At 39.7% G+C, this 21744-nt stretch overlaps 1 protein-coding gene across 1 annotated transcript; it reads left to right on the top strand.

Annotated features, from left to right (window-relative positions):
* Positions 1-6345: 6345 nt before the first annotated feature.
* Positions 6346-21313, top strand: rflna (refilin A). The gene is made up of 4 exons (XM_053236463.1): positions 6346-6612; positions 7366-7812; positions 16999-17108; positions 18465-21313. Exons 2-4 carry the CDS (start codon positions 7600-7602, stop codon positions 18799-18801), a joined length of 660 nt encoding a protein of 219 aa, XP_053092438.1. The 5' UTR covers positions 6346-6612; positions 7366-7599; the 3' UTR covers positions 18802-21313.
* The last annotated feature ends 431 nt before the right edge of the window (positions 21314-21744 follow it).

The raw sequence follows: 21744 nt of genomic DNA, 5'->3' as shown, positions 1-21744 counted from the left end.
CAGCGTACTGAGTTTGTGAGTAATTTCTAAATTTGGAAGAACACTACTGTAACTTTTGCTAAAAGTTGTCTTCGATGTATTAAAAAAAATAGCTTGTTCCGAGATCAGTTTGATTAAGGCAAGCTCTTATATAATCGTAATTGTATTTCTGAGCCGACTGTCTTTTGAGACATGATCATGTGATGATTTAGGTGTCCAGGTTTGACAGCTGAGTGATTTTGCTGTGAAAGTTAAACGAACAATCAACTTCTATTACACACTCAGTGCCTTTTGCCTTATTTATAAATCCAAAATCATGAGTGTTAACCCACTGGGCACAACAATGTTTAAAACACTTGACATCTCCAGACGTTTAAGAGACATCTAGATGTAGAAACACACACTAGTAGTTATACACAAGACGTCAAAATTAATACAGACCAAAAGCAACAACAAAAAAAAAAAAAGTATGATGTATATTTAGGAGCCGGATCAAAGCAGAGCCAGAAAGCCTCAAAACGCACTAGCAACAACTGGTCCTTATACACGGTTCCTCCAGAGATCCACTTCTAGGCTTTTAAACAAGTTGTACATGGAACAAAAACCCTCTATAAGAAGATTTAAGCGTTCTCAAAGACAGACAAAGCAGTAAATCTGTTTTTCTAAGACTGTAATGGCGCACTAGTGGTCAAATAACAGACATCTGAAAAAGTTGAAAAGAAAAAGAGTACTAAGATGCAAGATTGTGTTGATTCGGGATGAAGCTCTTCATCCACAAACACACACCAGTTAAATGCAACGAGAAGCAGTAATTACTGCTGAAGGAAGTGAGCAACAGGTGAGGGGATGATTACAGATTCAGTACGGATATAAGAGTAACATGCAACTCAACACACACACACACACACATACATACACACACACAGCTGAAACGCCTCAGGCTCAAAAAACACATAAAACACTTGTACACTGACAGAGAGAGAGAAAGGCAGAGAGAGATATATAGAGATAGATAGATAGATAGATAGAGAGAGAGAGAGAGAGAGGAAAAGTCTCTGCAGAGGGTCTTAAGACATTGAAACCAGATGCAGCCTTACAGCAGTGTGTGTGTGTGTGTGTGTGTGTGTGCAGTTTGCCTGGGATATATTTAGAAAGTCCCAGCCTCATCCATCAAGCAGACACATGGAGATTAGCCTTTTTTTTTCTCTCGCTGTTCCTCTCTGTCGCTCTGGCAGTGAGGTGAGAAAAACAAACTCATAAAATGGCCAACATACACATCAATACTGCAAGTGTGTGTGTGTGTGTCTGTGTGTGTGTTTTCCTTCGGCTAAATCACCTGTTTTGTTTATGTTGAGAGCTAAATCCAGCTAATTGTGAGTATTCATACTTGTATGAGTAAAAATGCTCTGATACCAACATCAGATACCACGTCATACCGTGTGTGTACGTTGTAGCACTAATGAACAGACACGAAATGACGAGCGATTTAAACAGAGTGAAACAATGAAATGGTCCATCCTGATTGCTTAATACTAAGTAGATTACGCATTTGAGTATGAGCATCAGTATCAGGATTGGTTAAGAACCCAAAACTTGTACTTGGTTTTAAAAAAATGTTATGTTTAAATATCCCTAGTTTAATTAATATGTATTTCACTGTCCAGTAAACTTCTAGAACAACCTGGGAAGATCTCTGCAACTTTCCACTTACTAAAAATACCAGGATACTAACACTAGCTAACTTCAGCTAGCTAGCTAACTAACTTTTACTGAACCGCAGGAGTGGTATTTCAGGATCTGAGTCCTGTAAGTCTTTTGTAAAGTTAAGATGTCATTGTACAGCATTAAAGTCATGAAAAAAAATGCAAATAAGGAATAAAACACTTGTGCTGTTTTAGGAAAATAATTAATGACAGTGTGGTGTAATGAAGCGAGGTTACACCTAAAAGTTGATCATTTTCCCATAACAGCATGTGCTGAAGTGTTTTATTGCTCTTATACCATAGCAATTTCTCAACAATTAATGATTATTTTTATTTATTAAATAACATGTCATGCTTTTTTTTCCATTTATAGTTAAAGTTGTGGAACATCTACAAAACAGCTTAGTTACGTTACTCTAAAAAATTAATCAACACGTCGTAGTTCTCCGTCCTGAGGACTTTCCCCGTATTGAAGAAGTTATTGAAGTTACAGCTTTATCGCTGACACTGGAGACTCCTTCCATAAATGCTAAATAAGCGTCTCCTTACAGAAAACGTTACTATATCAATGATTACACACATTTTTTAATCAGTTTACGTGATGCGTCCACCATATTGAGAGATGTTACTATAGAAACGAAAACATAAGAGAACGAGCGCATTAATATAAACTTGTGAAAATTAGTCAACACGTCCCGACCAATCAGAATCGAGTATTCAACAGCACTGTGGTATAAAATATTTCATTAAGCTAATTTAATCTACTGCCTGCATTGTCTGATATATAGCTACTATGGACAAGTACCTGATTTGGACATGCTGCATTGTTCGTATTTGTCATTGTGACTTTGTGTAGCTTGTTTTTGTTTATTACGACTACGTGAGGAATGATCATGTGACTTTCTCTGCTGGTATCGCCAAATAGCGAGCCACTGTGAAAGCACCACACAGAACACTGCAGGCAATATCGTGGAATGTCGCGAAGACATGAGGAACGTCCCAAATGCTCGCTTTTACACCCTGGTGTCCTGTAAGGAAGGACACACCGTAAGTCTACACCTCAACGATGTCAACAAAATGTGAAACTGTCCATCGAGCAAGAGTTTAAATCTATTTAAAAAAAATCATGTGAGGCTACTTTAAGGGACATGAAATATGCTCTGAGACACATACAGCACAGATATCCTCCTCCACACAACTGGTTAGGACTGTGTGTGTGTGTGTGGTTCAGGCCTATCTGTGCCAGCAGATGAGAAAAGCAAAGCAGGATGTGACTGATTGCTGTGTGCTGCTCTGTGTGTGTGTGTGTACTTGCATGCTAGGACCCCACCTCCATTACCCCTCCTGCTTCATCATACCAATGCCACACACACACACACACACACACACACACACACACACACGAAAAAAAAAGCTCTGGGAAAACACATTGGCAAACACAAGGCTGAAATTCACACACACAAGTGTGTGACAAAGAGAGAGAGAGAGAGAGAGAGAGAGAGAGAATCCTCCATATACAGTGGGTTCTTTGTGTAATGCAGGAAAACAGTATCCCAACAGCTCCTTTTAATCTTTGTGTGTGTGTGTGTGTGTGTGTGTGTGTGTGTGTGTGAGTGAGAGAGAGAGAGAAAGAGAGAGAGAGAGAGATAAGATACTACAACATTAGACTATTGTTATCATCACTGCACATACAGTACTTCATCAATACAATACAAACCACTTAACATTTGTCCTGGTTTGATTAAAACATCCAGAACAAAGTGTGTGTGTGTGTGTGTGTGTGTGTGTATGTGTTGCACAAGAGACGGAATAGATGAATTCATTTGGATTGTCGAAAATCTTTGCAGGTAAAACAGCCACTGCTGGATAATTATTTTCAGATTGCTACTTTTGGCTGGTGTTAAATATATCTCTCAGTATTTCAAACTAAAAAAAAAGTGCACAAAATGCAGGCTAATCTACTTGCAGTTAGCTAGTTAGTTGGCTAAATTAGATAAAATTGTTGCTCTTAAGGTGTTTGGGATGGCAGGAGGACATGATCGCTTTTATTAAATTGCATATTAAGATTCATTCACTCATTCATTGGTCTTTTGTAACCGCTTTCTCCTGGTCAGAGTGGCGATGGATCCCGGGAAGACTTGGTGTGAAGCGAGAATATGACCTGGATAGGACATCCATTCACACTCTCATTGACACTGAAGGCACAATTTAAAGAAACGAATCCATCAAACAACATGTTTTTGGGAGGAAACCTACTTGAACACAGCACAACACAACAACCATGCTGCCATTTCAACTTTCTCATGTACAGTCTCATTTAAAACATCAGGATCTAGGAATATGCATAGTGGTTTTTTTATTCACAGATCCAACGTTTTAAACATGTAGAAAAGTTCCTACGTCATTTTGAGCAATTGGAAAAAAAAAAGAAATGACATGAGTATTATTCTCATCATAATAGTTTAAAATGATATTAACTGTGAACAATATTTTTTCATTAATATATTCAATAATCCACTGCAGTTATATACAGCTTTAGTGTTCTGTGTTAAAGTAAAAGTTAGAATAAGCAGATGTGATATTATCATACTGTACTGTTTCAGTCCTACTATATAACAGAGTGTGTATCCATGCATATGTGCACACACACGCACACACGTACACACGTACACACACACACGCACATACACAAACGCTTAAATAAAAGCTTTGAAGTGACCTGGCAATTTGTTAAAATTACTGCACAAAACTGCTGAACCATCAAAGAGCACAGGAAAGAGAAAGAGAGAGAGAGAGAGAGAGAGAGACGGAGAGGGGGAGTTGATTTAAGACAGAGACAGATTGTCAGAAGTAAACTAGAACCAAATACTGAAACCGGATTCCATCTTGCTTCCAGTTCTCTCTGTTCGCCAGAACTCACATGCTCCCGGCTTTTTCCTTTACAGTTTCTAGTCAGACCCATCTTCTAGTCTGTCTCTCACAGAGACACTGAAGATAGAGGTCTCACTCCACCATCAGCCACCATCACACCACCATCACTCCTCCATCACGCCACCATCACGCCACCATCACGCCACCATCACTCCACCATCACGCAACCATCACGCCACCATCACACAACCATCACACCACCATGACTCCTCCATCACTCCATCACGCCTCCATAACTCCACCATAACTCCAACATCATGCCACCATCACTCCACCATCACGCCTCTATCACTCCACCATCACTCCACCATCACACCACCATCACTCCACCATCACACCACCATCACTCCACCATCACGCCACCATCACTCCACCATCACGCCACCATCACACAACCATCACACCACCATGACTCCTCCATCACTCCATCACGCCTCCATAACTCCACCATCACTCCAACATCATGCCACCATCACTCCACCATCACGCCTATATCACTCCACCATCACTCCACCATCACACCACCATCACACCACCATCACGCCACCATCACGCCACCATCACTCCACCATCACTCCACCATCACTCCACCATTCCTCCACCATCATGCCACCATCACTCCACCATTCCTCCACCATGATGCCTCCATCAATCCACCATCATGCTACCATCACTCCACCATAACTCCACCATCATGCTACCATCACTCCACCATAACTCCACCATCATGCTACCATCACTCCACCATCACTCCACCATCACACCACCATCACTCCACCATCATGCTACCATAACTCCACCATAACTCCACCATCACACCACCATCACACCACCATCCCGCCACCATCATGCTACCATCACTCCACCATCACTCCACCATCACACCCCCATCACTCCACCATCACACCACCATCACACCACCATCACTCCACCATTCCTCCACCATCATGCCACCATCACGCTACCATCACACCACCATCACTCCACCATTCCTCCACCATCATGCCACCATCACTCCACCATCACGCTACCATCACACCACCATCACTCCACCATTCCTCCACCATCACTCCACCATCACACCTCAAACACTGACTAGGATCTTGTAGTAATGAGATTTCTTGTAATAACAAGATTGCATTCTCATAATAAAGAGATGTTTTCTTGTAGTAACAAAGTCTTGTAATAACCAGATATTTTCTTGTAGTAACAAGATCTTGTAGTAATGAGATGTTTTCTTGTAATAACAATATCTTGTGGTAACGAAATGTTTTCTCATAATAATGAGATATTTTCTTGTAATAACCAGATGCTGATGGGATTTTATTTTTGTGAGGCAACAATGTGCTTCTGTAAGAAACACGGTTAGTCTGCTAAAAAAGAAAAGAAAGAAAGAAAAGCCCTCACACCTCCACACAGGTGAATTTGTTTACTAGCTATTTAGCTAGTCTAGCCTATCATATAAGGGCATGGGGCTTTTGCAACTAGCAAACTCATGCAAGCCTGCTATTTTTTAATAAGGGCATTCAAACATATTAAACTACGTATTATTATATATTCTAGGTCACTGGTTGTTAGGATACTATGCGGTTTCGGATGGAGCTGCAGTTCCTGTAGTGTGGAAGCAGGTTTGGAGGTTTGGAGCCCTCTAGCGGCAGCGGGTTTGAATTACAGCTAAATGTTCAGGTGCAGAAAGCAGTTAGTCACATTAAAGAGACACACACACACACACACACACACACACACACACAGTGAGTGTAGAGGAGCGGACACAGAGAGGAATATCCACACACACACTCACACACAGAGCTCTCCAGGTGTTGGAGGAGAACTCGGCGGATATTGTCAGAGTGAGGTGGCTGATTCCAGTGGAGCTTGTGCTCAGTTGCTCGTTTGGATTTTATCCCTTTAATCGGAGCTGATTTCACCACTGGATATGAACAGAGTGCGTCGGAAATCAACCGATTTATTTTACCGGTTGGGATTTTCCTAATTAAAGGTAACACTTTCACACAGTTACTTTTCAGCTAAATGTAACCACATGACTATTTTGTGTGTGTGTGTGTGGGACTAAATGGAAATGAAGATAATGAGCGATTTGGCAACTTTGAACACAAACCAAAGATGTAAATGCACAGTGTATCAGAATACTTACCTACTAACTATCTATAAATATCACTAATAGTCTGTTTATTATCACTTTTTTCACTTTTACCACATAAAAAACGGATACTTCTTCACAATCAGTGCGGTTTTGTTACAGTTAGTGCGATATACTTGACATATCTCAAATACCCCCAAAGTAAATATCGCGATGCTACCGCTGATATCGCTGTCTAACCAAAATAAATAAACAAACAAACAAATTAATTCATGCATTAAATAACTTCTCCGCAGTAGCTACTGAAAAATATCGATGCTGTGTTTCTAAAACTATTGTTTAATATTGAAATGTTATGTAAGAAAGATTTAAACAGGACATCCAAACAAAACAATAACAAAAGTGTAACACAAATTTAATGTACATTTTGTAGGGACCCTTCAGAAAAAAACCGTTAATGACCGTTAAAATTTAAAATTTAAATACCCCCGAATTCCAGGCGCGTGCGTTCCATGAAGTAAACCGTCAGCTTCAGTGAGCAAGTGAACGCTTTCTGTTCATCAGCTGCTTGTTTTCAGTAAAAGTCTTGTAATGTATGGTTTCTTTGTTTTGTTTTTTTGTTGTTGTTTAAATAATATCATTTTTTTACAGAGGGAAGAGGAGGAGAGCGTTTCAGCATTCAGCTTGTGACTGAAATGGGATTTTCCTGTGGACCTGGACTGAATTTTTAGGCTTAAATACTTAGGATTTGTTAAAAATTTATTTAAAAAAAATTATTTTTTTTTTCTTTCTTTAAAAAAAAAAAGCCACCCCAAAAAGCTTCCTCAAAGACTTGCCTGGGGACACTGTTTTTTTTTTTAAAACTCTTTATTTGGTCTTGTGGAAATGGTGGGCCATCTACACTTGCAGGCTATGGAGGAGAGTCTGAAGGGAAAGAGCCGTGAGGGGCTCCTCGACAGTCCTGACTCAGGGCTTCCACCGAGCCCGAGCCCACCCTTCTGTCCACTCTCACCGTCAACCGCAGAGCCTCGCGCCCCCATCACCGCCGACCACCATGGAGGAATGTACTGGAGGAAGGAGGGCCGAGAAGGCAAACTGGTGAGCAGAGAAACGATCTCATACTGTCATAAATAAATAAACACAGATGTATGAACTCTTGAACCAATGCTGATCCTGATATAATAATACTTATTATTACAATAATAGCTCAATAAGTAAATACATAAAAGTCTATCACAGAGTATCATGCACACTCACGCAAACCTACCAGCATGTTTTTGGGAGATGGAAAGAAAACCGGACAACCCTGAGGAAACCAACATGGATAAGGGTAGAACATGCAAAACAGACAGTACCACTGGGGCACCCACCCCTGTTGACATACTCTAATAAATGTATTGCTTCTTTAAGGTGTCAGTCAGTGCACATTTACTTATGGCAGTAAATAAAGGTGTGAGTAGTAAAGAGTCAGGAAAACAGCGATCACATGCCCCAAACACCCAGAAAAGGATAAAAAGATTTAAAACTATTCATGGAGGACATTACACAAAGGAACGACCAAATTGTGTAAGAAACATTAAATTTCTCTACTCATTTGAAATTTCACTTATGTATGTTTAGTGTTTTTCACATACATGTTTTACCTCATAGTGTTTGTTAATGAAGGAAACACTAAAATGAAACATTGTGCAATGTTAAGGTTAAATGATGAGAAATAGGAAACATTGCCAAATTGGTCATTTCTGCCAATTCCCACCCATTAGCTAGCTTTCCCCATCACACGACAGATTCCTACTTGACATATGAAGCCACTACAGCTTCTCAAACTGCTGCAATCGGTGGAAAGCGCTATCTGCCCTCTTACGCATACATGAGCTCAGAGATACACACGATTGGCTGGTCTCGCTCTGATTGACAGGGGAGGGAGAAGTAACACCATCCCTCCCACCCAGAGAGCACCACCAGTTTTGCGCTCTTGGACACCCGGCCACAGATGGCTGTTGAATCAAATGTGGAAAACCTCAAAATGATTCCGAGATGCTGATTGGCTGAATGTGTGAACCAGATCCAAACTTTGTAGGAAGCCTGGTATAATAAGTGAGAAGTCATTATAATGAACAGCACACAGTCTGAATATATTAATTCAGATTTTCCCTTCATCCTTTCTTCATCAGTCTGTGTTGACACTTAAGCTTTCTGGTATTCACTCACACTTCTACCCAACCTCAGACGTATTTTTGAGACCCATGGGTCTCAGTCTGCGTGGCTTTCAGCTAGATGTCATTTGCAATAATAAGGAATGAAGTCTATTCCTTAGTCTTGCCTAGTCACGTTGAGGAGTAGTCACCAAGTCCAGATACAGTGGAACAGTCAGACATACGGCCAAATCTGAATCTCTTTACTGCAAAATGAGAAGTTCAGCATTTAAGCTTTGGCAAATATTTTGAGCACCGTCAAACTCCCCATCTAGATGATTGATGCTGAGTTTAGTCCTTGTATCTAAAACATTGCCTGCAGCCTCAAAGTGCTTCCTGAGCACATGCCATTCTTAACTATTGTACATTCATGCAACCGGAGCTCCTGCAGACAGTAAGAGACCTCAGCGGCTGCTGTTAAAACCGTCTTCATGAGGATTAGATTTTGTGATCAAAATGTGATTCGAGAAGATGGAAAAGTAACTGGAGCTGTGACTCATAGTGCTGGAGACATTTAAATGTTAGAAAGAAAGATAAGATCGCAGGATTGGAGAATTGAACTGCACTGAAATGTAGAGATATTATCTGTTATAAAATATTACAATATGCTGCAATATACAACACACCCAGCAATGTTGTGAACACTCTGTTCACGGGTGTTGCACATGCAGCTCTGACTGAAGCCTTTTTCTAAAGTCACGTACAATCACGAGGTCATAAAAAGGTTAGGCGGTCATAATGATAAAGATTTGATTTCGGCAGAGAAGAGAAATGCGTTTATTAAAAGGCCACGGACGAGAAGTAAACAGAGAGAGAAAGAATGTTTGCTTGCGTGTTTGTGTCAGCAGGTTGACCTTGTCTTAGGTTAACCTGAGGGCCCATTTCTCTCTGTCACTTCTTTCTTATGTCCACCCTTTACACTGTGTATGCACATGCTTTCTGGACTGCAAAGCAACACACACACACACACTCGTACCCTTTAGTAGTGTTGCTCGACTGCTCACGTTACAATGTGTGAGGACACGCGCTGATCGGCGTTCCCTCAGCTCTTATTTCTGCCTCTGAAAAGGTTACGCAGTCCTGAGCTAACAGACCCCAGCCAGGAGCCATTCACAACTAATCCTGGACCTCTTTACCTCCCTTAAATCACCTGGCTTAATCATTACGCAAGAATCTCCACCATCTTTAAATTTATCTGCCAAAAAAACACAGAGCGAGCTGAGAACTCTCAGAGGGGTGTGGTCTAATATTCTAATGAGCAGGTTTGATTGTCACCGAGTACGCAAGAAAAAAAAAATCATTTCAAAGTCTTTGAAAGCTTGGTGGTGCTGAGATTTGAACTCACAACCTTCTGATCCATAGCGTTAACGACAGGGCCACCACTTTACAACCAACCCCATTACAAAGTAGGCAGTTTGCGTCATTGCACAGATTGAAGAGAATGTTCAAGCAGGAAAACTGGTAAACTATCACACAAAGCACCATCCAAGACAACACTATGGCTAATCTTTGTTGAGGGTTACTTGTAGACATTGTAAAAAGTCAGTAATTATTTATTTGTACAGCATGTTGGGCATCCACAAGTTAGAAAGCAATCACATTTTCTTTATGACTTTAAGATTATAACAAGTCCTGGATGACTGAAAACCTGTGCGGACATTGGCCCTGTTGTGAACGGTGTTAGCGTGCTTTTGTGTCTATATGCAGTCGTTTAGTCCTGTAGAAAATGAGTACATTTTTCCTCCTGCTCCACATGCATGCTCGCACTTGCCTAGAGATTAAGCTTCTAACGGCTTGTGCAGAAAGCAAACACAACACCAGGAGCTTAACGCTTGTGTTCGGTTGACTGCTTCGCATTGCCTGCTGCTGCACGTTTCGATTTTATAACAATACAAATGATTTTAAAATTCCCAATTTGGCTTCTTTTCATCTGAGCAAGCCGGATGGAAATGAAGCTCTAAAAGCTCTTTCCATACCACTAACGGCCAGGGTGTGTGTGTGTGTGTGTGTGTGTGTGTGTGTGAGCACAGGTGAGTGTGGATAAAAGACATTGGAAATGAGACAGCCAATAGCGTCATCATTTTGGTTCAGATTTACACACAGCATTAGGAAAACACTTACTTTATCCTTAGCATTAGTTCAGGTAGTTATATTGTTACAATTCGGTCATCTTACCTGGTTCGACACAGTGTATGTTCGGACAGTTACCTCACTCCAGACTCAAAATACAGGTCAAAGTGCATTTCCGCTTTTTTTTTTTTTTTTTTTTTAACCCCATCAAGTGCCTTACCCCAGTGGTTTTCATCCCTTTTGTATCTGACTGTGACTCCCCAAAAATGTCACAACCTTGTCCCTCTGGACTATAAATCCTACTACAGCAACCTCAGTTTCTCTGTGCAGGGACATGACTGCACTGTGTTTGTTTAATCCGGTTACTGCTGTAAGCACGATACATTGCTACCTCTGCTGCTGCTCCTAGCATGTTCCTAAATTTATTATACACAGCGGCTATCAAACACAGAAAAACTAAACCAAACAACTATTTATTTTTAACTAGGCATTGCTGCATGTTAGAATTTTTTTGTTTCTGTTTTATGTTTGTTTGTTTTTTTTGCTCAGCATACCACCTTTCCTCACAGCTGCCCTCTCTTTCAGCTTATAACAACAACGTGATAAATACTGACAGTGTAAGAGATTTTCTGGAAAAGCCAGGAAAGAAAGCAGAACAATTATGAAATTTGATCTTTGTTTTCCCATTTTGTTTTTGTTCTGTATACACAAGGATATGTAAAGGGATTTCATAATGAATGAGCTTCAATTTTCACCACCAGCTTGCGTATTTTTAAATGGTTGATTAATACCATGAAACTGTAACATTTTTAGACTAGGTTATGTTGTTGTGAAATGCTATTTTGTACCCTTGTGTAAAGAAAACACAAGGGTTCTGTTTCTTTTCTGTGCTTTATCTGTAGTACTATTTCATCTACACAACACAGAAATCAGAATCCTGCCTTCTCCGGACACGTTTTGGCCTATAAAACTGGCTCAGCGCTTCACATTGCGGTTTGTGGAGAGATCTCTGAAATACTCCTCCCTGTGATACTGTTTATTAGGATCAAGTAAACTCGAAGAGAAAACAGAAACGCACAAAGGCATCGTTGTTTGCTGTGCTTGGCATTTTCCAGCTAAGCAGGACAACGTGCACATGCCTGCTTCGTGAAGGCTTTATTTTATTTTAGTATTTCTCTCTCTCTCTCTCTCTCTCTCTCTCTCTCTCACATGGCCGCAGGTCTATTTTGGAGTTGTTTGCTTATGCCAGCCAAGAACAATCTCCCTGGTCTATTTTTGCGCAGTGGAGCTACCAGGGGCTGTTGCAGCCTGTTGCATAATTGGACTTTCTCCCCGCTGCGTGTGTTTGGGAGAGTTAATAAACAGCAGAGGCTGTCATTGAGCTGACTTTGTGCTCGTGCTCCAGAGGAGAAAGGAGAGCTGCTGCTGCTGTTGTTGCAGCTGCCGCACTACAAATCTGACAAAGTACAATGCCTTATAATTACATTTGATTGCAGTCTTATTTCTGTTGTAGTATAGCATTAACTTTTATGTTCTGGGCAGGTTTCACTACCTTTTAAACACAAACAACCACACAGTTTATAATTAAAGGTGTGCACTGCTGGCCTCCTGTACAACCTCCAACAAGCAAAGCTTCCAGCACACAAGTCATTCAGGGTTCAAGAACTGCTCAGTTTTCCTTATCACAATTCAACTATTCTATCACAAACAAGTAAAAGTGATTTTATAGTTCAAGAATACCTTATTTAACTTCACGCAAAACTATTTCTGCACTGTCTCAAGAAACAGGACGCACGTCTTCGAAGGTTCTGATTTTTAGGGTTAAAAACTAGACAGACAGTTGTGATTCTGTGTTTTTCACATATCTGAAATATATCTAGGGAACTGGGGCATCTAGAAATCCGGATGTATGAATATGCAAACTAGAAACACCCCCAAACCTACACTGTCATAGTAAACTGGTGTTGCACTTTCTTCATTTGCATATTGGAACCTGATAGACTCTTACATTTTATGATGCAATAACTATCACAAGTCAACACTCATTTTCGAATGAGAGTTTCAGCCTCTCATGCTTATGATCATTTTCATACACTGCGCACTCAAACGACTCCTCTGAACCTACACTATATGGCCAAAAGTCTGTGGACACCTGACCATCACACCCATATGTGCTTGTTGAACATCCCATTCCAAGTTTAGTTCTCCTTTGCTGTTATAATAAGCTCGACTTTTCTGGGAAGGATTTCCACTAGATCTTGGAGCGTGGCTGTGGGAGTTTGTGTGAGGAGGCCTGGGGTGCAGTCGGCGTTCAGGGTTCATCCCAAAGGTGCTCAGTGGGGTTGAGCTCAGGGCTCTGTGCAGGACACTCGAGTTCTTCCACTCCAACCTTAACACACCATGTCTTCATGGAGCTCGCTTTGTGTACAGGGGCATTGTCATGCTGGAACATGTTTGGACCTCTTGGTTCCAGTGAATGGAAACTGTAATGCATCAGCATACAAAGACATTCTAGACAATTGTGTGCTTCCAACTTTGTGGCAACAGTTTGGGGAAGAACCACCTATGGGTGTGACGGTCAGGTGTCCACAAACCTTTGGCCATATAGTGTATTTCATTACTTTCAATATGTTATAAAGTTCACAGCGACTTTAAAGTGACGACAAATCAGTTATTCATTCTGAGAAATCCTCATATAAAACAAAATCAGACAGTATGTGTATAATTCATATGATAACGTGTTCACCAGCTTCTTTGCTGACTTAATAAGGAACTCTCCTCTCTGTCCCTACTGCTTTAAGAATAACATCCACACAACACACTGTAATAATATGTGACTCTTTGTTTTAATACATGTGCAATTCATTTATACAGCCACGATTATCAGGAAAGATTCCTTAAGCAGCACAAAGCCAAGCACACACACTAATCTCCAACGAGACTCTTTCTCTGATGTGTGTATGTGTGTGTGTTAGGGCTGCCATTGTGGAAAGGCCATAATCTAAAATCCACTGCGGCAGAGATAGCAAACAGATGTGGCAAACCCACAGTAACTTAACTCAATCATTGATCTGCCATGCACGACGTGGGCTTGGTTTGCGTGACCCTTTCACAAAGAGAGCCATTGATTTAGAGCCTTAGACATTTCCATTCATTTTGTCAGTCGAGAGCACAAAGTGTGTTTAGGAAAGACGTAGACCGTTGCCTTTGGGAAAGGAAGTGTAGGGCATGACATGGTGATAACGTTTATGAATGGAGTATGTAGAGAAAATATGTACATCAATAAGAGACATCACTATCCGCAGACATCTCTGAACTCGTCTTGTATTTCATCTGTTTCAGTGGCAGACAAACAATTTGTACAAGACACAAATACATGAATTTTATACCTGTCAGAACGGATTTTACTGCCCAAATACAAAAAAGATCCCTTATACTGCTTTTAGTTGCCCAAAGTGGAAGATAAAAACATGTATATTTATAGAAGAACGCTTCAAAATTATGTTGCTGAACGCTCACTTGATCGACAAATGCTGATTCAACACTTCACAAATAAATTCAACATTTAAAAGTGTGTTTAGGAAAGACGTAGACTGTCGCCTTTGAGAAAGGAAGTGTAGAGCATGACATGGTGATAAGGTCTATGAATGGAGTATGTAGAGAAAATATGTACATCGATAAGAGACATCACTATCCGAAGACATCTCTGAACTCGTCTTGTATTTCAGCAATTTCAATGGCAGACAATTTGTACAAGACACAAATACATGAATTTTACCCCTGAATTTTACATCTGAACAAATTTTACTGCCCAAATACAAAAAGATCCCATATACTGCTTTTAGTCGCCCAAAGTGGAAGATAAAAACATGTATATTTATAGAGGAACGCCTCAAAATTATGTTGCTGAACGCTCACTTGATCGACAAATGCTGATTCAACACTTCACAAATAAATTCAACATTTAAAAGTGATTTACAAAATGATGGCAACAATGCAAAAGGAATTGCAAATGACTTTGCACTTATAAATGTGAACACAAAATGTATTCATAAGCATAAACAAAGATGTATTTAAAAAAGAATTTTAAAAAAGCATTCAGACACTATATTTAAATATATATAAAGGTTACATATAAACGTTTACATATAAGTCAAGTTCTGGATATTTTTCTGCAAAAAAAAAAAAAAACAGTGTCATTATGAAAGACATTGCCATTGGTTAGAAAGATTTCATAAAACAAGTAGCAAGGTGAAGGAGCAGGGACAACATTGTTAAAAAACACATTTGAATGGAAAAGGCTACAAAACAAAGACCTTAAACATGCCTGTCAGTACAACTGGTTCGATAATATGCAGATGGAAAGTTCATGGAACCACAACTAATCGCCCCACTCAAGATTTCACAACGCGCTCTCAGACTAATGATAAGGAATGTAAGAGAGAAGCCAGCAGTCAGTCGAAAAGAGTTGCAGGATGACCTGAAAGCAGCAGGAACAACCAGTTACACAGAGAACAATAAACAATGAACTGCGCCACAATCATCTCCGTTGCTACACCTCATGTAAATCAGATTGTTTTTGGAAGCATATACATCATAACCTTGGGGAATTCAAGATGATTTGCCAAGAAGAACGGACCAAAACTGAACCACAGTTCTGCAAAAAGCTAATTACAAGAGCAAGAGCTTTGCTTACAAAGTACTAATGATGGTAGTTTGTGGTGTCTGTGTAGTTTTTCCCTTATCAGTTTTGTTTTTTAACATATATCTTTTTATTCGTTATGCTCATGAATACATACTTTTTCATTCAAGTCAAAAGACATCGTGTAAATTTGAAGTGGATATATGGAAGTATATTAAATAAAAACAACTGTCTGAATACTTATTTCCCTTCATTGTATGTATTCACAAATTGATTTTGTCTTCATGAAATGTGTTGCTTGTTCATCGTGGAGATGTCAGAGATATTTGTTATAACATTAGTAATTCCTTCGTAATACACATGTCCATGGACAACCCAGTTTTTATTTTTGTAGTACACTAGTTCTGAATGCTAGCACTGAGTTTTATGAGGGCTAGTCAGACACGGTGAGTAGTGGGGTGTGTAAGAGTGGTATGTAGCAAGCGCAGTACTTATTGCAGGAGCAGGTGGAGTCGCTGACCGACACACATAGAGCACGACCACTGTATGACTACCAGAGATATATATATATATATATATATATCTACACAAACAGAATGAGCCATCCACCAGACACTGCTTAGTCACAACACAGATCAAAATAGTCCTCCACATGCGTGCGTTTCCTTAAACAGTTTATGTACATGATGTGGTTTGGGACACAGTGTGACTGACGCGATTCTATAAATTGTAGCTGAACGTTATTGTTGTTTGACAGTTTGATTTTTCCATAAAATAGTGTTAATAGTATTAAACAGCAAGCCTAACAAATTAATTTCAAAAGAATTTCAGCTGTCTATTTACTAGGGATGTAATGCAGAGCTAGAGTGCTCCAAATATTCATATCTGTATTCAGATTTAAATCCAAAGTGGGAGTGGTTTAAGCCAGAAGGGGTTCATAATCCTGCTATCACAGTTATTATTTTTGTTTGTACCAGCATACGATATTTCATAGCGTTTCTATTTCCCACAATTTAAACAAACTAGTAGCCTTATTTGATCCACCAAGACCCTGACCAGGCAGTTACTAAGGATGAATGAATGCTGTATGTTTTTTTTTTCCACAAGTCTCAACTGGCAGGCTTTCTAAAAAGAAAAAAAAAAAAGAAAGAAAGAAAACCCCCAAAACAAAAACGAGTAGCGTTCCTACTATTTGTGTTTGTATTCGTTTACCAGACATTATCTGTTCATTACGAGTAATGTATTTGGTTACATCGCTAGTATTTATCATACAGTATGTAACGGAAAGTAAAGACGTCTCGATAGTCTCAGTATGTGAAGTGTATATCTGTTGTAGATGATGCAGTAGACTAACATTACTCTTTTCTGTGTGTGCAGCTTCCATACCTGCTGCTGAACTCTCAGGGTGCAGATGTCAAGTCACGCATGCACCCCGTGGTGTTCGGTGAAAGCATCGAGGTGAACCCTAGACCCACCACAGAGATGAGGTAAACACACACACACACACACACACACACACACACACACACACACAGAGCACTAATGATTTCTGCCAGAAGTCTGAGTCTGAGTCCACTACCAAGAACTGCTTTTGCTCCATCTGCTACTTAGATTAGTCTTATTCAGGAATACATTATTTTCACAGGAAATGTGTATCTATTTCAGGAATCCTTGTATGAAACTGATCTTAATCTTAACATACTGTTCACACACCATCTGCTTTATTTTTCTAATTCTTGTGACACTATATATATAAATATATAAATCTTCACATGGTGAAATTTTTTTTAATATTATATACTGTTCTGAAAACTACATTCTTAACTGAACTGTAACTAAACCACAAATGAACCACAAGTCAAGTTCTAGCATTTTAAAGTCTAGTTACTCCCAAAAGTGAAAAGGGAGAAAATCACATCGGACATTTTGACAGCTGTTATCTGATCACAAACTAAATTATTAAACTGATAAAAAAATTAGGTCCATTTCACTACTGCCTCGAATGACTGAATGTTTGTGAATGACTGAATGTTTGTGAATGACTGAATGTTTGTGACACCAGGTTCAATCAGCAGGATCGCTGCAGGAAGATAGCATGGTTAAGGCAAGAAGTTAAATAGTAAATAGTAAAAGTAGAACTATCCCACATTGTTTTGGAGAAAGATATATTTGTTTTCTTCAAGTAGAAGTGTCAGAGTATGGCAGAAATACCCAATTTTAGTGAAAACCAGATTTTTTTTGTTGTGTTTGGCCGTTTGCTGGAATTCAGCCACAGTGACATGGAACGGGTTTTTCCCACACAACCACATATATTTCATTTATTATTATTATTTTCTTCGCTAAACCTTTGTTTTGGTAGTAACACTTAACTGGTAGTCAAGCCTTAATCTCCTTGTAGTCGCTACAAAAAGTGTTATTAGAGAACAGAAAAAAAAAACTAAATTCAGATTCTCTGAATATGAAATATGAAAATGAGTAATACCAGTAACATATCCATCCTACATGGGCCCCTCCCCCTTCTCTGGTAACTCAGCATTGCATGTTCTTCATTTGCATATCAGGACTGGACTATTATATTTTGTGACGCAATACTTGTCTGTGACATGTTCAAAACTAATTCATATTTTTGCTCCAATTAATTTAATTACTTTTTTTATATATATATTTGTTGCACTGATCTGATAGTCAGTGGAAGTATCAGACTCGTGTTGATAAAAACCGCTGGAATGGAATCAAACCGGATTATAAAAACAGCTCTTGGTGGTGGATTTACATTTCTTTGGAGCCTAATATACATCAAAACTCGAGCAGTCTGTATTAAATATTCTGGCTTGTGTGTTCAGGTTCAGCTCGGAGGTGAAGTACGACTCACACCGGCACTACCGTGATGAGGTTTACTGTGCACGGGTTCCCACGGTAAACTCCTACAGCGAGACGGTGGTGGCGCTGCAGAACCACACGTGGCGCAGCTACAAGTCAGAGGTTCACTTCCTGCCACGGCACCGGCCCATTCGCTACCAGAGCACGGCCATCGTCTACCCCAAACACGCGCGCAACATCTACCGCACCACGCTGCACTACAACGCCAACGCCGCCGGACGCCGCAGGTTCGTGTCCACAGTGAGGCTGGAGTCGAGCGAGGACGGCAGTCCCTGCATCATCTACACCGAGGAGCTGTGAGACACGCCCATCATGCTGAGACGCACTACTGTGCAAACTCACCATCACAAAGCTAAAACTCCTCTTGGGTGGAGAAATGGGCGACTTGTGTAACAGAACGACTACAGACTTCCCCGAAAGGGAGGAAAGGACGTGACAGAGACGTTTATTTTGTCTCTGGTGAAGTTGGTACTATATATTAAGTGAGTGATGGAATCTGTATACAGAGCAGTTTCAATAAGGTAGCAATTCATCTTTATTTTGCAGTCGGGAGGTGGGTTAAACCTATTGTTCTTTTGTCTGTTTACTTGTTCTTGCCATTACACTCCGCTATAAAGAATATGATTCAATAAAACAATGCTGTAAAAAATATCCTCAAAACTCTATGGCATGGTACAGAAATACGAGGGAAAAAAATCATGCCAGGAATAGTACAACTTTCTGCGAGTTGTATAAATGCTTGATTGCACTTTTGCTAAGAAATTTTTTTTCTTTCTTCTTTTGGCTACAGTGATTTTGGTTGAGCTGAGGGCAGCGTAGGAGCACTTGAAAGATTGGACCAATGTTTTTATACAGATCACAGAAAGAGACGTGGGAGTTTGTAGCACACCGGTTATTTGAAGCGGTCCAAGAACATGGCCTTGAAGCAAAGTGCCTTTTCACTCATGACTCTGGACCTGCGGTTAATAATCTGGCTGAAGTTGAACGATAGAGAGTGGACATGTCGAGACAGAAGCTCAAGTTTACCTGAGTCCAGAAATAACAGTGATTTTCAGCACAAAAGTCTGGAAGCTCAGTCCAGGCAAGTTTTGTTTACAAATCACTAACACTCCAGCCAGCTAATTTGAGGGAAGGAAAGGATTTACCTCCAAACTGAGAGACCAGTGGTGCTGTATTTTTCTGACTATAAGACACTTAAACAAATAAATAAAAAATTCCCCCTAATCTTGCAAGTGATAAGTGACGTCACCACACGTTTCTGCCACAGAGGGGCCAACATTTTTAGCTAATCAGACCAAACGCAAATAAAATACACCTAGCAGAAAAGGCGATTCACTGAAGGGGAAAGGACGCCAGACATGAAGAATGCATTTGCTTCCAGTAGCACTTACTTTCGATTGTTTATCTATGCTATCTGTGAAATCACGAGCCAACAGAAAAGAAGTGGGCGGGACTGTGGTATCACTGGTGGGTAAACAATTAGAGGAGCTACCTAGTATTAAGAAGCGTTCATACCAGACTTTTACTCACATTGGGGGAAAAAAAAAATGAGCCGTCTTGTCCACTGACATGCACTAGGAGATTCTGTGGGAAAATCTTGTATTTTGTTTCTACCTTCCAGAATCTCATTAGCAATGTTGGCAACTCAGTCTAAAAGTCTAAAATATAAATTACTCAAACCCAGACAGGAACTAAATTTGTGAGAGCAGAGAAAAGGGGAATTTGGACATATTTTCGCAATTTATTGGAACCAAACGTTTGGATTTGTCGCTTTGCTGCATCATAATTAATCTGCATAAAATTGTGTCACAAGTATACACATTATTATGATAAACAGAAAATATAATTCTATCCAGACAGTATTTTGGGAGATTTTGGGGCAGATGTGTCTTATACTCAGGAAAATACACCACCACCTGACAATGTTCTTTGATATAAGGTGGTAAATATGGCAGGAGGATGGTGAGGGATTCAGATACTACGCTGCTTCACTTCTAAGGGAACGATCTCCGCCACGTCACAAGTTCAGGCACGTCGAAAGGATGTTGCGGTGTTTTGTGTTTGTCTTACAAACATCTGGATTAGAAACACTAAATTATGGTACAACTTTAAAATTTACGTTACGATTTCTTACCTCACTCAGAATCTACTCAATCATGACTTTTGCTCTTAATCCACAGATGTTTCTCGTGGCTCGTTGTGTGGGAAATGTATATTTAGTGTCCAAAATGGTGTGCGTACGTTGGCGTACGTGAAGGACGTCATTTCTGTACATGAAAGTAACGAATGGACGGATTTTATACATGAAACTGAGGTACCACGTTAAAGACCTGAATCTGCGTGATGTGTTTTATACGGTAAATTAAGATGAGGTAAAGAAATTGGGTAAGAAGTTCATGAGATGCTCAAATGACAAGACAAAGTCACACGTGACTTTATTCACATGGACTGGAGCGAATGAAAACTGTAGCGATGGACAAAGTAAAGTTGGTATGAAAGGAATTTGGAAAGTGTTAAAAAAAAAGTTTCGTGACATTGAGCGGAGATGTTTCTGTAAAAGTGGATGAAAGTCTGTGATTGTGGATGTAAAATGCTCTCTAAATGGATAATTTTTTGATTCTTTTTACGTTTTTTTTCCTGTAAAATACTTCTTGATGTATATGTTGCATATGGCACTTAATGATTCTCTTTATATTTTTGTATTCCCAAGTTTAAATCTTTTTTGTTTTGTTTTGTTTTGGGCAAGAGATTAGAAAATAATTTAAGACACAGTGTATATCTTAAATGAACAAATAAAATCCCAATTCTTTAACTTTTTTTGTGGATTAAAGAGTGATAATATAGGAGGATTTTCCATGAATTTCATAACTAATCATCTTTTCCTTCACTTTGTTTTACAGTAAAATTGCTGAAAATTTTGACATGCAAACTGCATGTAAAGAAGAGGAGTAAATAAAATCACAAGGTGTGACCAGAAGGTTGCAAGTTCAAATCCCAAAACTTACCCATAACCACAAGAACCTCAACTGCTCAGCTACACACTTGGATTCGTGTAGCCATTTTGGATAAAAATCATAGATTGCGACCAAAAAGTGTGAGAGCTGCTACGATGCTCATATAAAATCCACCAATTGGATTACGTAAAGCTCACGGGACCGCTACAAACACGCTAATGAATAGAAAAATAAATATTCTTATTACCTCAAGCTCACTTTTTAAAATGCTTGGATTTATGCGAGCTAG

This window comes from Pangasianodon hypophthalmus, chromosome 8, assembly GCF_027358585.1.
Source record: "Pangasianodon hypophthalmus isolate fPanHyp1 chromosome 8, fPanHyp1.pri, whole genome shotgun sequence".
In the NCBI taxonomy this organism is placed as follows: Eukaryota; Metazoa; Chordata; class Actinopteri; order Siluriformes; family Pangasiidae; genus Pangasianodon; species Pangasianodon hypophthalmus.
This window is presented reverse-complemented; position numbering and strand designations above follow the sequence as displayed.

Bases quoted from the DNA above. Each gene is read 5' to 3' on its own strand.
- rflna (XM_053236463.1), top strand. From the start codon at position 7,600: ATGGTGGGCCATCTACACTTGCAGGCTATGGAGGAGAGTCTGAAGGGA. The intron at 7,813-16,998 runs GTGAGCAGAGAA...CTGTGTGTGCAG, and splicing joins AGGGCCGAGAAGGCAAACTG to CTTCCATACCTGCTGCTGAA. The intron at 17,109-18,464 runs GTAAACACACAC...TTGTGTGTTCAG, and splicing joins AGACCCACCACAGAGATGAG to GTTCAGCTCGGAGGTGAAGT.